The 22,522-nt window shown below is 36.3% G+C and overlaps 1 protein-coding gene across 1 annotated transcript in view; it reads left to right on the top strand.

Annotated features, from left to right (window-relative positions):
- Positions 1 to 21,931, top strand: part of LOC123524459 (myosin regulatory light polypeptide 9-like) — a 76,998-nt gene extending 55,067 nt beyond the window's left edge. The window contains exon 5 of the mRNA XM_045302668.2: positions 17,980 to 21,931. Coding sequence (XP_045158603.1) covers positions 17,980 to 18,075 — 96 coding nt within the window. The 3' untranslated portion in view covers positions 18,076 to 21,931. The remainder of the gene's footprint in view (positions 1 to 17,979) is intronic.
- The last annotated feature ends 591 nt before the right edge of the window (positions 21,932 to 22,522 follow it).

The raw sequence follows: 22,522 nt of genomic DNA, 5'->3' as shown, positions 1-22,522 counted from the left end.
TGACCTACTTTCACATTTCTCAAGCTACAGCCTTCAAATTTGGACCACTTCCATAGTTTTGTGTACCGAAATAAACTTTGACCTTAAGATTGACCTAGTGACCTACTTTCAAATTTCTCAAACTACAGCCTTCAAACTTGATGCACATGCATAGTTTTGTGTACAAAGAACTTTGTCCTTGAAATTGATCTAGTGACCTACTTTCACATTTCTCAAGCTACATCTTTCTAATTTGGACCACATGCACAGTGTTGTGTACGGAAATGAAATTTGACCTTGAGCTAGTCAGTAAGTCTTGAAATTTGGAACACTCAAAAATGGCACATTGGTGGGCGCCAAGATCACTCTGTGATCTCTTGTTTTTTTTTTTTTGTTTTTTTTTAAGATTAATTTCCCTTTGTTGGTACTATAAATAACTTATATGATAACTTTTTTATAATCGGCCAAAACAATTCAATATGAAAACAACCGTGGGTTTTTATATATGCACATTTTAATCCAAGTGTGTTGTTATAACTTATTGTATATATAGTACAATATTGTTTATGCATCATTGACAGATATCAGTTCATTATGTTATACTGCAGTAGAGAAAATTAGGTGCCTTCCAGTAGGGGACTTTGTATTGCATGGCAATACTTCATTCACTTGTTTTGATCTAGTGACCTACTTTTTGTTTTTAACCTACAACATTCAAATTTGGACCACATGTATAGTTTTGAGTGGCTAGATGAACCTTCACATGAGTTGACCTTGATCTTGACCAAGTGACCTACATTCACATTTCTGTAGCTACAGCCTTCAAATTTAGACCACAGGTTTGTGAACTGAAATCAACTTTGACCTTGACATTGACCTAGTGACCTACTTTCACATTTCTCAAGCTACAGGCTTCAAATTTGGACCACATGAATAGTTTTGTGTTCTGAATTGAAATTTGACCTTGATTTTTACCTAGAACCCACTTCCACATTTCTCAAGCTACAGCCTTCAAATTCGAAGCACATGCATAGTTTTGTATACTGAAATGAACTTTGACCTTGAAATTGATCTAGTGACCTACTTCCACATTTCTCAAGCTACAGCTTTCAAATTTGGACCACATGCATGGACCACATGCACAGTTTTGTGTACCAAAATGAACCTTGACCTTGATTTTGACGTAGTGACATATTTGGTTTAAACAATATTTTATTCAACAAATAGCATGTGATTACAATACATTTTTACAATACTAGGGATCGAGTAGTAAGCTAAGAAGCTTTTCTAGAAACTCTTTCCTGATAGCTAGTGACATATTTTTTTGTGCTTTGCTCATAGCATATTCATATATTGACCAATCTCTTTGGTATGTAAGTACCTTGTATGGAGCCAAAATTATCAATTGGTATTAGAGGTCACTGGATCCATGGACTGTGATGACCTGGATTCTGACATAGTTACCTACTTTTAGGATTTTTAGCTAGTCTTGAAATTTGGAACATTCAGAAATGACTCAATGTTGGGTGCCAAGATCACCCTGATCTCTTGTTTGGACATGTATTTTCTAAGCATATTTTTAGTCCCTAAGTGTTGGGACTATGTGTATGTACCGATTCAAGATGTAAATAAAATGCTGTTATTATACATTGTATTGTGAATTCAAATAATAATAAGAACCAAAGAATAATTATGTCTCTCCCCCTGGGGGAGACGTATTGTTTTTGCCCTGTCCGTACGTCACATTTCCGATCAATAACTGGAGAACCATTTGATCTAGAACCTTCAAACTTCATAGGGTTGTAGGGCTGCTGGAGTAGACGACCCCTATTGTTTTTGGGGTCACTCCGTCAAAGGTCAAGGTCACAGGGGCCTGTACATTGAAAACCTTTTCCGATCAATAACTAGAGAACCACTTGACCCAGAATGTTGAAACTTCATAGGATGATTGGTCATGCAGAGTAGATGACCCCTATTGATTCTGGGGTCACTCCGTTAAAGGTCAAGGTCACAGGGGCCTGACATTGATAACCGTTTCCGATCAATAACTTGAGAACCTCTTGATCCAGAATGTTGAAACTTCATAGGATTATTGAACATGCAGAGTAGATGACCCCTATCGATTTTGGGGTCACTCTGTTAAAGGTCAAGGTCACAGGAGCTTGAACATGGAAAACAATTTCCAATCAATAACTTGAGAACCACTTTACCCAGAATGTTGAAACTTCATAGGATGATTGAACATGCAGAGTAGATGACCCCTATTGATTTTTGGGTCAGTCTTTTAAAGGTCAAGGTCACAGGGGCCTGGTCATGTAAAATCATTTCCAGAAAATAACTTGAGAACCACTTGACCTAGAATGTTGAAACTTAATAGGATGATTAGACATGCAGAGTAGATGACCCCTATTTATTTTGGGGTTACTTGATCAAAGGTCAAGGTCACAGGAGCCTGAACAGTGACTTGAGAACCACTAGGCCAAGAGTGTTGAAATTTAGCGGGATGACTCTACATGCCAAGTAGATGATCCCTATTGCAGCCAACCATCAGTGTCTCTTTGACTTTCGCTCCTGACCCCTATTGACTTCTTGCCTATAGGACTTTGCATTGGGGGAGACATGTGCTTTTTTACAAAAGCCTTTTCTAGTTTGATCCTATTTCCAAGACTGTTTAATTATAATTACCTGATGACCCCAAGTAATATGATGTCACTTGACTGTGACCTTGACCTACTGACCTTCTTTCTTGTTTTTAGCTCACCTGAATGCTCAGGTGAGCTTTTGTGATCGCTCAATGTCCGGCGTCTGTCTGTCGTCTGTCAACATTTAGCTTGTGTATGCAAGAGGCTGTATTTTTCAACTGATCTTCATGAAATTTTGTCAGAATGATTACATTGATGAAATCTAGGCCAAGTTTGAAAATGGGTCATCTGGGGTCAAAAACTAGGTCACTAGGACAAATCAAAGAAAAACCTTGTGTGTGCGATAGAGGCTGTATTTTTCAATTGATCTTCATGAATTTTGGTCAGAATAATAACCTTGATGAAATCTAGGCCAAATTTGAAAATGGGTCATCTGGGATCAAAAACTAGGTCACTAGGTCAAATTAAAGAAAAACCTTTTGTATGCGATAGAGGCTGTATTTTTCAATTGATCTTCATGCATTTTGGTCAGAATGATAACCTTGATGGAATCTAGACCAAGTTTGAAAATGGGTCATCTGGGATCAAAAACTAGGTCACTAGGTCAAATCAAAGAAAAACCTTGTATATGTGATAGAGGCTGTATTTTTCAACTGATCTTTATGAAATTTTGTCAGAATGATTACCTTGATGAAATCTAGGATAAGTTTGAAAATGGGTCATCTGGGGTCAAAAAACTAGGTCACTAGGTCAAATTAAAGAAAAACCTTGTGTATGCGATAGAGGCTGTATTTTTCAACTGATCTTCATGAATTTTGATCAGAATGATTACCTTGATGAAATCTAGGCCAAGTTCGAAAATGGGTCATCTGGGGTTAAAAACTAGGTCACTAGGTCAAATTAAAGAAAAATCTTGTGTATGCGATAGAGGCTGTATTTTTATGCTCCCCTTCGAAGAAGGAGGGGTACATTGTTTTGCAGATGTCTGTCGGTATGTAGACCAATCCATTTCCAGATGATAACTCAAGAACGCTTAGGCCTAGAATCATGAAAGTTGATAGGGAGGTTAATCATCACCAGCAGATGACCCCTATTGATTTTGAGATCTGTATGTCAAAGGTCAAGGTCACAGTGACCCTGATCAGTAAAACGGTTTCTGGATGATAACTCAAGAATGCTTGGGCCTAGGATCATGAAAGTTGATAGGAGGCTGGTCATCACCAGCAGATGACCCCTTTTGATTTTGAGGTCAGTATGTCAAAGGTCAAGGTCAAAGTGACCCTGAACAGTAAAACAGTTTCCGGATGATAACTCAAGAACGCTTGGGCCTAGGATCATGAATATTGATAGGGAGGTTGATCATGAGCAGCAGATGACCCCTATTGATTTTGAGATCTGTATGTCAAAGGTCAAGGTCACAGTGACCAGGAACAGTAAAATGGTTTCCGGGCAATATCTCAAGTACGCTTAGGCCTATTGTCAAGAAAATTGATAGTGAGGTTTGACATGACCAGTAGATGACCCCTATTGATTTTTAGGTAATTAGGTCAAAGGTCAAGGTCACATTTGCCAGGAACAGTTAAACTGTTTCTGATCTTCTTGTCCATAACCACAGGGTCTAGGGCTTTGATATTTGGTATGTAGCAAAATTTAGTGGTCCTCTACCAATATTGTTCAGATTATTTCCTTTGGGTCAAATATGGCTCCACCCCGGGGGTCACATGGTTTATATAGACTTATGTAGGAAAAAACTTGGAAAAATCTCTTGTCCAAAACCACAGGTGCTAGGGCTTTGTGTATTTTATATATGACATCATCTAGTGGTCCTCTACTTAGATTGTCCAAATCATTCCCCTAGGGTCAAATATCGCCCCGCCCTTGGGGTCACATGGTTTACATAGACTTATATAGGGAAAAACTTCTTGTCCAAACCACAAAGACTAGGGCTTTGATATTTGTAATGTGGCATCATCTAGTGGTTCTCTACCAAGTTTGTTCAAAGTATCCCTCTAGGGTCAAATATGGCCCCACCCCGGGGGTCACATGGTTCATATAGACTTATATAGGGAAAATCTTAGAATCTTCATGTCTATAACCTACATCATTCAAATTTGGACCACATGTATTGTTTTAAGTGGCAAGATTGACCTTGACATGAGTTGACCTTGATCTTGACCTAGTGACCTACTTTCACATTTCTGTAGCTACAGCCTTCAAATTTGGACCACATGCATAGGTTTGTGTACCGAAACAAACTTTGACCTTGTTATTGACCTAGTGACCTGCTGTCACATTTTTGAAGGTTAGGGCTTCAAATTTGGACCACATGCATAGTTTTGTGTACTGAAATAAAATTTGACCTTGATTTTGACCCAGTGACCTACTTCCACATTTCTCAAGCTACAGCCTTCAAATTTGGACCACATGCATAGCTTTGTGTACCGAAATGAACTTTGATCTTGTGATTGACCTAGTGACCTGCTTTCACATTTCTCAAGCTACAGGCTTCAAATTTGGACTGTGTGCATATTTTTGTGTTCTGAATTGAAATTTGACCTTGATTTTGATCTTGAGCTAGTTTTGACATTTGGAACATTCAAAAATGGCTCAGTTGTCGGTGCCAAGATCACTCTGTGTTCTCTTGTTAGGTTAATAGGTTAAAGGTCAAGGTCAGATTGGACCTGAACAGTAGAATTTTTGTTTACAGTGAGCATATAATTTCTGTTCCTTGTGCAATTACTGAATGCATCAAGAGGGGCATTTTGTGTTCGACGAGCTTGTTCAATTGATCTTCATGAATTTTGGTCAGAATAATTACCTTGATGAAATCTAGGTCAAGTTCGAAAATGGGTCATCTGGGGTCAAAAACAGGTCACCAGGTCAAATCAAAGAAAAACCTTGTGTATGCGATAGAGGCTGTATTTTTCAACTGATCTTCATGAAATTTGTTCAGAATGATTACATTGATGAAATCTAGGACAAGTTTGAAAATGGGTCATCTGTGGTCAAAAACTAAGTCACTAGGTCAAATTAAAGAAAAACCTTGTGTATGCGATAGAGGCTGTATTTTTCAATGATCTTCATGCATTTTGGTCAGAATGGTTACCTTGATGACATCTAGGTCAAGTTAGAATGTGGGTCATCTTGGGTCAAAAACTAGGTCACTAGGTCAAATCAAAGAAAAACCATGTGTATGCAGTAGGGGCTGCATTTTACACCGGATCTTCATGACATTTGATCAGAGTATTTGTTTGGATGAAATCAAGGTTGAGTTTGAATATGGGTCATCTAGGTTCAAAAACTAGGTCACCCGGTCATATTAAAGAAAAACCTTGCTTATGCAATAGGGGCTGCATTTTACACTGGATATTTATAAAATTTAGTCAGAATGATTGCCTTGATGAAATCTAGGCCAAGTTCAAATATGGGTCATCTGGGAAACATGTTTAAACTGTTATGATGTGTTTCTCAGGTGAGCGACCTAGGGCCATCTTGGCCCTCTTGTTTAAGATACAGCCTTGAAATTTTGATAACATACACAGTTTTGCACACCAATTGTAAAACTGAATTTTATTGACCATGAATGTGACCTACTGACTTTCTTAATATTTTATCATCAGTTTGATCTTTGAAACATGTAGCTCATATTACTCAGGTGAGCGATCCAGGGTCATCATGACCCTCTTGTTTAAGATACAGCCTTGAAATTTGGGTGACATGTACAGTTTTGCACACTGATCTTAAAACTGACTTTCAGTGACCATGAATGTGACCTACTGACCTACTTTCTTAATATTTTAGCATCACTTTGATATTTGATACATGTAGCTCATATTACTAAGGTGAGCGATCCAGGGTCATTATGACCCTCTTTTTTACCATACCAATTAAGTGATTATGTTTTGGCTGCAGCCATTACAGGAAGTCCGTTTTCCATTATTTTTAGCTCACCTGAGCACGAAGTGCTCAAAGGTGAGCTTTAGTGATCACCCTGTGTCCGGCGTCCGTCGTCCGTCCGTCCGTCCGTCCGTCCGTCGTCAACAATTTGACTGTTAACACTCTAGAGGTCACATTTTTGACCCAATCTTAATGAAACTTGGTCAGAATGTTACCCTCAATAAAATCTTGGACGAGTTCGATATTGGGTCATCTGGGATCAAAAACTAGGTCATCAGGTCAAATCAAAGGAAAAGCTTGTTAACACTCTAGAGGTCACATTTTTGGCCCAATCTTAATGAAACTTGGTCAGAATGTTACCCTCAATAAAATCTTGGACGAGTTCGATATTGGGTCATCTGGGGTCAAAAACTAGGTCATCAGGTCAAATCAAAGGAAAAGCTTGTTAACACTGTAGAGGTCACAATTTTGGCCCAATCTTAATGAAACTTGGTCAGGATGTTACCCTAAATCAAATCTTGGACGAGTTCGATATTGGGTCATCTGGGGTCAAAAACTAGGTCACCAGGTCAAATCAAAGAAAAAGCTTGTTAACACTCTAGAGGTCACATTTTTGGCCCAATCTTAATGAAACTTGGTCAGAATGTTACCCTTAATAAAATCTTTGACGAGTTCGATATTTGGTTATCTGGGTTCATAAACTAGGTCACCAGGTCAAATCAAAGGAAAAGCTTGTTAACACCGTAGAAGCCGCATTTATGACTGTATCTTCATGAAACTTGGTCAGATTGTTAATATTGATGATCTTAAGGTCCAGTTTGAATCTGGGTCATGTAGGATAAAAAACTAGGTCACCAAGCCAAATCAAATGAAAAGCTAGTTTACACTAGAGGCCACATTTATGACCATACCTTAATGAAACTTGGTCAAATCTTGATGATCTATAGCTCAAGTTCAAATCTGGGTTAGGTGGGGTCAAAAACTAGGTCACTAGGTCATATCAAAGGAAAAGCTTGTTAACACTCTAGAGGCCACATTTATGACTATATCTTCATGAAACTTAGTCAGAATGTTAAACTTGATGATCTTTAGGGCAATTTTGAATCTGGGTCATGTCGGGTCAAAAACTAGGTCACCGGGTCAAATCAAAGGAAAAGCTAATTAACACTGTAGAGGCCACGTTTATGACCATATCTTAATGAAACTTGGTCAGAATGTTAATCTTGATGATCTTTAGGTCAAGTTTAAATCTGGGTCAGATGGAGTCAAAAACTAGGTCACTAGGTCATATCAAAGGAAAAGCTTGTTAACACTCTAGAGGCCACATTTATGACTATATCTTCATGAAACTTAGTCAGAATGTTAAACTTGATGGTCTTTAGGTCAAGTTCGAATCTGGGTCATGTCGGGTCAAAAACTAGGTCACGGGGGTCAAATAAAAGGAATAGTTAGTTAACACTTTAGAGGCCACATTTATGACCATATCCTAATGAAACTTGGTCAGAATGTTAATCTTGATGATCTATAGGTCAAGTTTAAATCTGGGTCAGGTGTGTTAAAAAACTAGGTCACTAGGTCAAATCAAAGGAAAAGCTTGTTAAGACTCTAGAGGCCAGATTTATGACTGTATCTTCATGAAACTTAATCAGAATGTTAATCTTGATGATCTTTAGGTCAAGTTCGAATCTGGGTCATGTGGGGGTAAAAACTAGGTCACCGGGTCAAATCAAAGGAAAAGCTAGTTAACACTTTAGAGGCTACATTTATGACCATATCTTAATGAAACTTGGTCAGAATGTTGATCTTGATGATCTTTAGGTCAATAGGTCAGGTGAGCTATACAGGGCCTTCATGGCCCTCTTGTTTTATTTTTATTCATGCACTGACTGGAATTTACCAGCGAATCGTAAAGATACCAAAAACATCATGCCGGTAATTTTCCATTCCACGAGCATGTGCAACCTATAGTAATACATGTATATAATTTACATCGTTGTTACTTTTGTTTATTGACATCATACACAAAAAACGCACGTATTGCATTCATTCTTTAAGTTACTAGGCCCATAATAGAGTATCTCCTTTTTCCTTTAGAAAATGGCACAAGCTATTTTAAGCTAATAGAAAACATTTTTGTTTGTGACTGGCTACTAACAGAGATCAATCAATAAGTTTTGGCCAATAAAATATTAATAGAGTAATTAAATATTAACTTTAGCCGGTAGCCTTTCATTTTAGCTAGTGATCAAAAAGGGCACTAGCTAATTTCAGCTAGTACGTTAAATTTGACCCCTGTCATCAGTCCGCCCGTGCGTGCGTGCGTCCGTCAACAATTTCTTCTCTGCACGATAGAGGTTTCATTGTATCACCATAAGATCTCGGTTCCTTTCTTGAACTGGCCAGATCCCATTATGGGTTCCAGAGTTATGGCCCCTGAAAAGGCCAAAATTAGCTATTTTGACCTTGTCTGCACAATAGCAGCTTTATTTATGATTTGATTTTTACCAAACTTGCACACGACTTGTCTCACCATAAGATCTTGGTTCTGTTCTTGAACTGGCCAGATTCCATTATGGGTTCCAGAGTTATGGCCCCTGAAAGGGCCAAAATTAGCTATTTTGACCTTGTCTGCACAATAGCAGCTTCATTTATGATTTGATTTTAACCAAACTTGCACACAACTTGTATCACCACAAGATATTGGTTCCTTTCTTGAACTGGCCAGATTCCATCATGGGTTCCAGAGTTATGGCCCCTTAAAGGTCCAAAATTTTCTATTTTGGCTTTTGCAACCATATAGAGACTTCATTTATATTTTGATTTGATACAAACTTCCAAAATATCTTCAACAACAATAAATCTTAGATTCCATGATGAATCTGTCAGATCCAGTCATAGGTTCTGGAGTTATTTTATATCTGATTACCTCCCCTGATTTTAATCAAAATGGATTTATATCAGTAAGTACTTATAGGACTCATTTGAAATTTCATTATTGTTACTAGTTGGACTGAGACAAACAGGGTAGATAACTATGGACTGATTTTATATCATATTACCTCCCTTTATTTCAAATTAAAATGGGTATATCTCTGTAACTAATGAAGATACTGATCTGAAATTTCATTTATGTCAACAGATGGACTTGGACAATCAGTGAAGATACATACTGACTGAATTTATGATAAATTACCTCCCTTTATTTTTAGCTCACCTGAGCCAAAGGCTCACGGTGAGCTTTTGTGACCGCTTGATGTCCGTCGTCCGTCGTGTGTCGTGTGTCCGTCAACAATTCCTAAAAAAATCATCTTCTCTAAAACCACTGGGCAGATATACACCAAACTTCACATGAATGATCCTTGGGTGGCCCCCTTTCAAAATTGTTCAAAGAATTTAATGCCACAAAGAACTGGTTGCCATGGCAACTGAAAGGAAAAACTTTAAAAATCTTCTTCTCAAAAACCAGAAGCCCTAGAGCTTAGCTATTTGGTGTAAAGCATTGCCTAGTGAACCTCTACCAAATTTGTTCAAATCATGACCCCGGGGTCAAAATTGACCCCACCGGAGGGGTCATATGATTTTACATAGGAAAATCTTAAAAAATCTTCTTCTCAAAACCCAGAAGCCTTAGAGCTTAGATATTTGACATGTAGCATTGCCTAGTGGACCTCTACTAAAGTTGTTCAAATCATGACCCCGGGGTCAAAATTGACCCCGCCCCAGGGGTCACTTGATTTTACATAGACTTCTATAGGAAAATCTTCAAAATTTTTTAAAAAATTAACCAGAAGGCCTAGAGCTTAGATATTTGACATGTAGCATTGCCTAATAGACCTCTACAAAAATTTTCGAATCGTGACCCCCGGGGTCAAAATTGACCCCCGCCCCTCGGGTCATTTGATTTTACTTAGGAAAATCTTCAAAAAATTTCAAAAAATAAACCAGACGGCCTAGAGCTTAGATATTTAACATGTAGCATTGCCTAGTAGACCTCTACAAAATTTGTTCAATTCATGACCACCGGGGTCAAAATTGACCCCTCCCTAAGGGTCACTTGATTTTACATAGGAAAATCTTCAAAAAAAATTTAAAAATAAACCAGAAGGCCTAGATCTTACCGTATTTTCCCGAATAGACGCCCCCGGGGGCGTTACATTTTCCAAAGAGGGGGCGTTCATTTGAGGTAAAAAAATAAAAAATATTTTTTTTTCAAAACTTAAAAACATCGTTCAAACCAACTGTAAAGTGTTTCTGTGTTGTTTAATTCCCCCAAAACATAATTATTTGGCCTCCAATTTAATGCAGTGTGTCTTAAAATTATGCATTTAAATACGGTACCTCATGTATTCCGTGACACGCTCGCGACATTACACATTACGCCATCATACCCAAACAGCTGTGTATTCCGATAATATTTTCCTTAGTACATGCGGGTACTGCAATACACAATGTCAGTCGTTTGACACACTGCTTATGTGCCGGCTTTTAAATTAAAAGTTATTAAAACTGCCGAAGAAAAGGTTAACACTTTGCCGCAAATTTGTTTAAAGTCGACAGGAAGCTTGTGCGCGGGTGGTGCAAAAACAAATCAAAAATGGATTTACCGTTTAATTTTCTATTTGTTGATTGGATACGTACCGTACTTAGTATAAACGTTTTGGATTTACGGTACATGTACTGTTTAAAAGTGTGTTTAATTCTTAATACATTGGATACTTAACTGTAAATTACTTATTATGTGGACTTATAAAAATGAGGTAGGTGATTTTTAGCTCGACTATTCATAGAATAGTGAGCTATTGCACTCGCCCATGCGTCGGCGTCGGCGTCGGCGTCTGCGTCCGCGTCCGCGTCCCGATTTTGGTTAAGGTTTTGTATGTAAGCTGGTATCTCAGTAACCACTTGTGGGAATGGATTGAAACTTCACACACTTATTCACTGTGACAAACTGACTTGCATTGCACAGGTTCCATAACTCTATTTTGCTTTTTTACAAAATTATGCCCCTTTTTTGACTTAGAAATTTTTGGTTAAGGTTTTGTATGTAAGCTGGTAACTCAGTAACCACTTGTGGGAATGGATTGAAACTTCACACGCTTATTCACTGTGATGAACTGATCTACATTGCACAGGTTCCATAACTCTATTTTGCTTTTTTACAAAATTATGCCCCTTTTTCGACTTAGAAATTTTTGGTTAAGGTTTTGTATGTAAGCTGGTATCTCAGTACTTACTAATGGGAATGGATTGAAACTTCACATACTTGTTCACTATCATGATCTGACATGCACTAAGCAAGTCCCATAACTCTACTCTCTTTTTTTTTCAAAATTATGCCCCTTTTTCGACTTAGCAGTTTTTGGTTAAATTTTTGTATGTAATCTGATATCTCAGTATCCACTAATTGGAATGGATTGAAACTTCACACACTTGTTCACTGTCATGATCTAACATGCACTGTGAAGGTCCCATAACTCTACTTGGCATTTTTACAAAATTATGCCCCTTTGACTTAGCAGTTTTTTGTTAAGTTTTTGTATGTAAGCTGGTATCTCAGTATCCACAAATTGGAAAGGATTGAAACTTCACACACTTGTTCACTGTCATGATATGACATGCAGTACAGAGGTTCAATACCTCTACTTTGCATTTAACAAAATTATGCCCCTTTTTCAACTTTTGTATTCATTCAAATGACAAGGCTGTTGAATAGTCGAGCGTTGCTGTCCTCCGACAGCTCTTGTTTTTCGTTCTTGTTGACTTTTTTTCCCCTCCAAAACAGGTGGGGGGCGTTAATTAGAGGGGGGGCCTTAATTCGGGAAAATACGGTAGATATTTGACATGTAGCATTGCCTAGTGGACCTCTACAAAATTTGTTCAAATCTTGACTCTCCCAGGGTCAAATTGACCCCACCCCAGGGGTTACTTGATTGTACATAGGGAAATCTTCATAAATTTGCTAAAAATAAACCAGAAGGCCTAGATCTTAGATATTTGATATGTAACATTGCCTAGTAGACTTCTACAAACTTTGTTCAAATCATGACCCCCGAGGTAAAATTGACCACGCCCCAGTGGTAACTTAATTGTACATCAATAAATCTTCAAAAAAATTCTAAAAATAAACCAGAAGGCCTAGAGCTTAGATATTTGACATGTAGCATTGCCTAGAGAACCTCCACAAAATTTGTTCAAATCATGATCCCGGTGTCAAATTGGCCCGCCCCAGGGGTTACTTTATTGTACAAAGGAAAATCTTCCAAAAAATGTCTATAAATAAACTGTTAGGCCTAGAGCTTACATATTTGGTGTGTAGCATTGCCTAGTGGATCTCTGCCAAGTTTGTTCAAATCATGACCCCGGGTCAAGCTTAAATGCAAATCTTCATAGCAACCATTTAACCAGGTGAGCGATATAGGGCCATCATGGCCCTCTTGTTTATCTAAATGAATACGCCTTAGCAGCTTCTAATGAGATTGGTTTGAAACGTTATTTATGTCTTCCATGGTAGGAAATAGTCATATTAGATAACTCTTGATTGAACATTTATCGATATGAATACTTTACTAATATATTGTTGTATTGGCTTGTACTCTGTATCTTCTACATGCATATACCAATGCATGATTACCTCCCCTGATTTTAACAAAAATGGATTTATCTTGGTAAATACTTATAGAACTCATTTGAAATTTCATTATTGTCTTTAGTTGGACTGTGGCAATCAGGATAGATAGATATGGACTGATTTTATGTCAAATTACCTCCCTTAGTTTCAAATTAAAATTGGTGTATCTCAGTAACCAATGAAGATACTGATTTGAAATGTCATTTGTGCCATCAGATGGACTCGGACAATCAGGGTAGATAACTTTTGACTGAATTTATGACAAATTATCTCCCTTTATTTTATGTAAACGAATATATATCAGCAGCATCTAATGAGATTGGTTTTAAGTGATATTTAAGTCTTCCAGGGTAAGGAATAGTCATGTTAGTACAAAAATGCAGCATTTGAACCTAGGACCCTCAAACTTGGTATGGAAATTGGCCCTGACTAGGTCAAAAGGGACTGTTACAGGAAAATGTTTATCCTGATGATATTTAATGTGTATGCCTATGTGCTCTATGGCAAAACGTGATCATAGCATTTTGAGCAATGGTACTCAGATGAGCGATACAGGGCCATCATGACCCTCTTGTTTCTAGTAAGTTTTTACTTGTTTCAAGACTTATTATTGATTTATTGTACAAAAGTGGGAAAAAAATCATTAAATAAGCGATTTCTTGCTGTTCAAAGTGAATTTACCTCTGAAACAGAAGGGGTAGAGTTAGACATCTTTGTAAATACTGAGTTACATGCAGTAAAAGTTCTCTATTTTGCCTTCATTGTTTAGATTACATATTGTAGAAGAAATGCAGGTAGGTTTTACTTCTGCCCCAAGGTTATTTTTGAATGAAGTGAGCAAAATTCAAAACAGACCAACAGGATTCGACCTTAATTTTTCAGTGTTGGAGTTAAGAATCTGTCTCATTAAATCTGTTTACTCGAGGCACCCTAGAGAAAATGATATTGACAGTTTTATTTTAAGTTTTTTAATTGTTTACCAATAGTTTGATGTTTCTTTTATAAAAAATAATGGTATAATGAATTCTCTGCAAACGTATTGGATAAAGGCCAGCACTTTTGAATTTGTCTCTACTTGAACTTGAAATACCATAAATTACACAAAATTTATAAAAAAACGGCACAGTAAAAGTTTTGCAACACAGTGCGAAGCACGGTCAACTGTAAGAATATACCAAGCAAATGCCATTTTTAGCTCATCTGATTTTTTGAAAAAAAATGATGAGTTATTGTCATCACTTGAGCGGTTGTCGGCGTCGGCGTCGGCGTCGGCGTCGGCGTCTGCGTCGGCGTTGCCTGGTTAAGTTTTATGTTTAGGTCAGCTTTTCTCCTAAACTATCAAAGCTATTGCTTTGAAACTTGGAAGACTTGTTCACCAGCATAAGCTGACCCTGTATAGCAAGAAACATAACTCCATCTTGCTTTTTGCAAGATTTATGGCCCCTTTTGGACTTAGAAAATATCAGATTTCTTGGTTAAGTTTTATGTTTAGGTCAACTTTTCTCCTAAACTATCAAAGCTATTGCTTTGAAACTTGGAATACTTGTTCACCATCATAAGCAGACCCTGTACATCAAGAAACATAACTCCATCTTGCTTTTTGCAAGAATTATTGCCCCTTTTGGACTTAGAAAATCAGTTTTCTTGGTTAAGTTTTATGTTTAGGTCAGCTTTTATCTTAAACTATCAAAGCTATTGCTTTGAAACTTGCAACACTTGTTCACCATCATAAGCTGACCCTGTACAGCAAGAAACATAACTCCATCCTGCTTTTTGCAAGATTTATGGCCCCTTTTGGACTTAGAAAATATTAGATATTCTGGTTAAGTTTATTTTGTGTCAGTAATTTTCCTCTAAACACAAAGCTATTAGCTTTTGTAAACTTGCATACACATGTTACAGTCTCTATATTTGACCTTCATGTTACGACAATGAGAAAAACTCCACCTGCTTTTTTGCCAAGGTTATTATTGCCACCTTTGTGAGCAATTAAAAAACCATATTCTTGGTTGAGTATTCAGTGTTGGTAAGGCAACTCTTTCTCATAAACTATCAACTAGAAATGCTTTGAATTTATACAGTTTTTTTTTCACAATCATAAGTGGACCTGTTACATAAAAAATATAAACTCTATTACCGCTTTTGCAAATTGATGCCCTTTTTGACTTGAAAACATGAGTTAGGACAAATATTTCTATTAACAAAAAAAATCAATGTGCACCGTCAAGCACCGCAAGGCGGTTGCATCCTTGTTTAAACATTACTATTAGGGGTCTAATACCTTAATATTATCGTTTCAAACTTTCAGCACCGCTTAAGAAGTAATACAGTTTGAATACTGTAACTAACAATTTTAATATGATATCGACAGAAATGTAGGCAAAATTCTCTAAAAATGGTGAAATTTTCATAAAATTACTTGTAAAATTTCAAACAGCGCGATTCTAAATAGTTATTTCAGACTTTTGACCAGAAAGTACAAAAAACGGAATAGAAAAATCTTAATGAAAAAGTGGCAGCAATTTAAAAACATGGAGTAAAACGAGATTTGGCTAGTGCGGCTAAATAGGTGTTCATGACATCTAGAACGTTAATAGTAAATGCAATTTAAAAAAAAAACAGTAAGATTTTTTTGTGGTTTTTAAAAAGTTTAAAATGAATCTTTGTATATGTACTTTTTTGACACAACACTTTATAATAAGATAGCTTCCTCGCTTGGCGCTCAGCATTAAGAGGATAGTGCTAGAACTGGTCAGCCCAGTGTCAGTATAATGTGACATTATGGTTTTGAGTGGCAAGATGAACCTTGACATGAGTTGACCTTGATTTTGACCTAGTGACCTACTTTCACATTTCTGTAGCTACAGCCTTCAAATTTGGACCACATGCATAGTTTTGTATACCGAAAAAAACTTTGACCTTGACATTGACCTAGTGACCTACTTTTACATTTTTGAAGGTACAGGCTTCAAATTTGGACCACACGCATAGTTCTGTGTTCCGAAATAAAATTTTGGTCTTGATTTTGACCTAGTGACCTACTTTCACATTTCTCAAGCTACAGCCTTCAAATTTGGACCACTTGCATAGTTTTGTGTACCGAAATGAACTTTGACCTTAAGATTGACCTAGTGACCTACTTTCACATTTCTGTAGCTACAGGCTTCAAATTTAGACCACATGCATAGGATTGTGTACCGAAACAAACTTTGATCTTGACATTGACCTAGTGACCTACTTTCACATTTTTGAAGGCTTCAAATTTGGACCACATGCATAGATTTGTGTTCTGAAATGAAATTTAACCTTGATTTTGACCTAGTGACCTACTTTCACATTTCTCAAGCTACAGCCTTCAAATTTGGACCACTTGCATAGTTTTGTGTACCGAAATAAACTTTGACCTTAAGGTATTAGATCACTAATAATAATGTTTACAAAATGGCCTTTGCTTGGTATATTCTAAAAGGTAACCGTATTTTGCACTATTTTGCAATTTTTAAACAACTTTTACCGTGCCATTTTTTATAAATTTTGTATAACTTATGGTATCTCCTCAAGCTCAAGTAGAGACAAATTTCAAAGTGATAGCTACTAGCCAAAACGTTTGCAGAGAACTTATTTTACCATTAATTTTAATAAAAGAAACATCAAACTATTGGTAAACAATTATAAAACACAAAATAAAAATGTCAATATCATTTTTTCTATGGTGCCTCAAGTAAACGGATTTAATGAGACAGAATTCATACTTCAACATTGAAAAAATAAGGTTGAATACTGTATTTCTGTTTTGAATTTTGCTTACTTCATTTAAAAATAACCCAAGGGCAGACATAAAACCTACCTAAATTTCTTCCACAATATATAATCTAAGAGTGAAAGCAAAATAGAGCACTTTCACCGCGTGATACTCAATATTTTTAAAGATATGTATCTCTACCCCTTCTGTTTAAGTAGTAAATTCACTTTGAACACCAAGAAATCGCTTTCAACATTCATCTTTTCCATTTTTGTACAAGACATCAATAATAAGTCTTGAAAGAAGTAAAAACTTACTAGGAAAAAAGGAAAATAAGGGAAAAAAAATTTGGTCCCAGTAGGGCTTGAACCTACGCCCCCCTAAGAATTGCAGTAAAAGTAGGTTTATGGTAGGAATTGAATACTCTTCAAAAAGGAGGTTCTCTATTAGTGATCTAATACCTTAAGATTGACCTAGTGACCTACTTTCAGATTTCTCAAACTACAGCCTTCAAACTTGATGCACATGCATAGTTTTTTTGTACAAAGAACTTTGTCCTTGAAATTGATCTAGTGACCTACTTTCACATTTCTCAAGCTACAGCTTTCAAATTTGGACCACATGCATGGACCACATGCAGTGTTGTGTACGGAAATGAAATTTGACCTTGAGCTAGTCAATAAGTCTTGAAATTTGGAACACTCAAAAATGGCACATTGATGGGCGCCAAGATCACTCTGTGTTCTCTTGTTTCACTTTTAACATTGGTGGGTGGGGTGGATGTTACCCGATGATAATTATTGTGTCCATATTTTTGGGACACTTTTTAAAATAATTATTTTTAGGGAAATAAGTCTTGGGACAGTAAAAAAAAAATATTATTTTATGCTGTCCCAACACTTCGGGAAAATACGGTAATCCCATTGACATTTATTTTCTTTTCTAATTCCCTGAAATGCCACATGCTGTTTTCATATAGTTTACTTTGAATTTTTGTAAAGACTGCAATTACGTGTTCTTACAAATTTTACAAAGTTTATACATAAAATGATCTGCTTTAAAATATTGACATTTGAATATGAATTATACAGGTTGACGAGATGTTCCGTGAAGCACCAATCAAAAAGGGCAACTTTGACTACAATGAATTTACAAGAATCCTCAAGCATGGAAAGAAAGATGAATGAAATTTTCATTAATGTCATTAATTTAAATGAAGTTTTTGACAGGATTAAATCTCAGTTTGTTGAAACGTCTTATTAGATAAGTTGACAGTCTCAGGTGGTTATTAGATCAATTAAGTGGGACCAAGTTACCATCCTTGATTTATACCAATATAATATTCTGGTTATTGTGTTCATAAAATGTGAGATTTGATCTTGAGGAGATATTTTGTATATTCCAACTTACTTTTGTCATCTGTAACCTTCAGTAGCTTTCTTTAGTCCTCATCTTTAATCTTGTATATTTTCGATATGCTTAATTAATGCTATGTTAGTCACTTTAGCAATTTTTGGTAAAGGTTTAGCATTTCATTTTATTTTCATTTGACAGAATCTGTCATATCTGATATGAAAGTCAGATATGAAAGTCATTTTTAGCTTTATGATAGTTTCTATTATTTTTTAGCTTATCTGAGCACAAAGTGATAAGGTTAGCTGTTATGGTCGCCCATGTGTCTGTTGTATGTTGTCAACAATATACCGTACGTTTTCGCATATAAGGCGCACTCGCTTATAAGACGCATCCCGACATTGGACGTGCGATCTGGGGTCTTTTCCACTAACCCTCGTATAAGACGCGGTCATTGTTTGATATCAACAATGTCAAATATTTGTAGAAATGCATTATTTTTCGAACATTCTGTGTTTTGGGAAAAATAAAATGGTAGAAATTGCCGATTTTTTTTTCTGTAAAAAAAATGCAAACTTCAGTCATTAAATGTTAAAATATATAATCGACTTATATACAATTATTTTTCTGTGATAAACACATTGAAATAAATGAGAAACGGAGAACTTACGTCTACAAAACAGGCGAAATTTTGACGATATTTGCACAATGAAATAAAATAAAGTATTTTTAAAAATATATTTTTGTGTATTATAAAATGCATATGAATAACCAGGTATCGGCGAAAATACGTCTAGAAAAGATTGACGTTATTCACCAAGATTATTCAATACTTTGCAGACATGTTTAATAAAACGTAAATCCTTTTTTATATGTAATAAAATACATTTTAGCTCCTAGAAAACGGCGAAATTACGTCTACAAATCGGCCGAAATTTTGACGATATTTGCCAATGTTACTCAGCGAAATAAAATAAAGTATTTTAAAATGTATTTTTATGTATGATAAAGGGGCCTCCGTGGCCGAGTGGTTAAGGTCGCTGACTTCAAATCACTTGCCCCTGATCGATGTGGGTTCGAGCCTCACTCGGGGCATTGAATTCTTCACGTGAGGAAGCCATCCAGCTGGCTTACAGAAGGTCGGTGGTTCTACCCAGGTGCCCGCTCATGATGAAATAATGCACGGAGGGGCACCTGGGGTCTTCCTCCACCATTAAAAGCTGGAAAGTCGCCATATGACCTATCATGTGTCGGTGCAACGTTAAATCAAAAAAAAAAAAATGTATGATAAAATGCATTTGAATAACCAAGATTCGGCAAAAATACGTCTAGAAATGATTGGCGTTATTCACCAAGGTTATTCAAGAGTTTGCAGACTTGTTTTATAAAACGTAAAACTAAACAGAATGTTTTAAAATCCTTTTTTGTACGTAATAAAATACATTTTAACTACTAGGAAACGGCGAAATTACGTCTACAAATCGGCCGAAATAATATCGCTGATTTTATTGCTGGGCTGTCAAATGATGACACGTGTCAATCAATCATAGCTTGACATCTGCCAGTCAAATACAGATATGCCCACTTCGATATATTACCCAATCATGTTCGAGTTTCGAGTAGCTAGGCATCTCTACATGCCCATCATTTGGCAAGAAGATTAGTCCAAAATAACTTCCGTCGGCCATTCTTTGAAGATGCCAAAGGTTGATATCAATCAGTGTCAATCACAGAGCTGTTTATTTGGGGATTTGAAGCATCAAATATTTCATAACGAGTGTTTTTTAACAATTAACACCCTAAAACAGTTCTCTGTAATTGGCGCCAATTAACTTCTAATTATTTTCGGTTTGCGGGCTGTGAAAATATTCCTATGTTCAGTTAATGTCCATTACAGTTTACAAGTTAATTTAAAGCCAATATATTCTGGTGTTTTAAAAGGAGAAAAAAATACATTTATAAAAAAAATATACTTCTGAATCGTAAAATAAATTAATATCGATTTTTATAGCGGGCCGAAATACGAAACGTGCCGTTACAAATGTTATCACCGCTATGCAAATGGCTGCCGAAAAACGAAAGTAGCGGTTTGCAGTGACAGAAATAAAGATGTACTGAGCTGTAAATCGAAGGTTTTTTAAGATTTTCTTGTAATTTTCTTGTAGTACGCGCTTATAAGACACGTCCCTCTCTTTGGACTGGAAATATGACTCCTAAAAATGCGTCTTATAAGCGATTATGTACGGTAACTGTTAAAATTCTGGAGGTTACTTTAAAAGGCCACAGTTTCTACATCATTCATAAAACTTTGTCAGAATGTTTGTCTGTTTGATATCTAGGTCAAGTTTAAAACTGGATTATCTAGGTTACTAGGATATATAGAAAAGTCTAGTTAGCTCTCAAAAGCTGATCTTCGTTATACTTGGTCATAATGTTTGTCTGTTTAAAATAAATAGAGATATATTCCATGGGTGAACCTCTGCCAAAATTGTTTAAGTACTCTGTGAAACTCTAGGGCCATCAAGGCCCTCCTGTTAGTTATATGGTATGTGTATTTATTTTCTCCATGAATTGTTGACTTTTACATTTTGTTCTTTTGTTGGTTGTTTAAACATAAACTAATCTAGTTTCTGAAGTAGTGTTTTATGAAAATGCAAATACTGAAAAAAAATTGTTTGTTAAATGAAATATCAGCATCTTCCATAGACTAGGGCTTTCTTATTGGGACCACAAAATAATTTATGCTATTTTCATATAAATTTGTACACTGTTTTCTTTGTTTATGATACTGATATCATTCCATTGTACAACAACTGTGATGCTTAATCTGTACATAAATTGTGGCTTATTGTGATTATCTCTAAATAATTGGTGGGGGGAGGGGGGACAAAATTGAAATAGACAATAGAATGAATTATTTTCATTTTCCACATTCCATAAGTTTTCATCTAGAGATTTCCTTCATGATTTGGCAGTAGAAGCAACACAAGTTGTAACATCATGCAGAAAATACTATGCATTAATTTTATATTTTGCTTAAGGTGTGATGTAGGGACACTTTTCTAACACCATCATATTATTGTTCTTGTGAATTGACTGTTTGATGTTTACCAAAACCTTTCTGCAGTGATAGAATTTATTTTGTAGTTTTATCACAGTAAAATGCATTTTTGCTACTTTATTTTATGAGTCAGGTCACAAGAAAGAACCTCACCTTGTGCAAGGACTGATTGATAAAATAGACTGCTCTTGAATTGCCGGTGGACCATATTACTAGATTTTACATTCCAGTCTTGAACTACATTTTTCGTTATAACTACAACAATTGACCATTGTTTTTAGTACCTCACTCGGGGCGTTGAATTCTTCATGTGAGGAAGCTATCCAGCTGGCTTACGGATGGTCGGTGGTTCTACCCAGAGGCCTGCTCATGATGAAATAGTGCACGGATGGACACCTAGGGTCTTCCTCCACAATCGAAGCTGGAAAGTCGCAATATGACCTATAATTGTGTCGGAGCAACATTAAACCCAACAAAATAAATAAATGTTTTTAGTAAATTAATAAATGTGAAATTGCTGTATTTTATGTGACACAGTTGAAGTCATCTCCCACAAAAGAATGTCTGTTAATATTTAGAACAAATATTTTTGATTTGGGTATTTAATCAATAAAGTTACATATATACTATTCCCTGTCTTTTTTCTCTTGTTTAGTTTTTATAAAAGTTAATTTGTAATGCCCAGCTGTGTATTCACCAAATTTACTGGTTATCAGGACTAGTACAGTGATATGTTTCACTTGGGTACTCTTTGTTATACGACGGAAGGGACGCATTATGTTATACCCCCGGTGTCCGTCCGTCTGTCCGTCCACCTGTTAGCAATTTAGTGTCCGTTCTGTAACTCTTGAACCCCTTGAAGGATTTCAAAGAAACCTGACACAATTGTTCACCACACCAAGACGACGTGCAGAGCACATGTTTTGGATGTTTGGCTTCAAGGTCAAGGTCACACTTAGAGATCAAAGGTCATATCAGTTTCTTTTATGTCCGCTCTTGAACTGCTTGAAGGAATTCAAAGAAACTTTGCACAAATGTTCACCACATTGAGACGACGTGCAGCACTCATGTTTCGGATGACTCACTTCAAGGTCAAGGTCACACTTAGGGGTCAAAGGTCATATATGACTGCTTTGTGTATATTGCTCTGTATTTTTGTTCACTTACAATAAAAAAGTTTTGAATTACTTCCCTTTTATGTTACTATAAATAGCTTATTT

This window comes from Mercenaria mercenaria, chromosome 3 (assembly GCF_021730395.1).
Source record: "Mercenaria mercenaria strain notata chromosome 3, MADL_Memer_1, whole genome shotgun sequence".
Taxonomy (NCBI): domain Eukaryota; kingdom Metazoa; phylum Mollusca; class Bivalvia; order Venerida; family Veneridae; genus Mercenaria; species Mercenaria mercenaria.
This window is presented reverse-complemented; position numbering and strand designations above follow the sequence as displayed.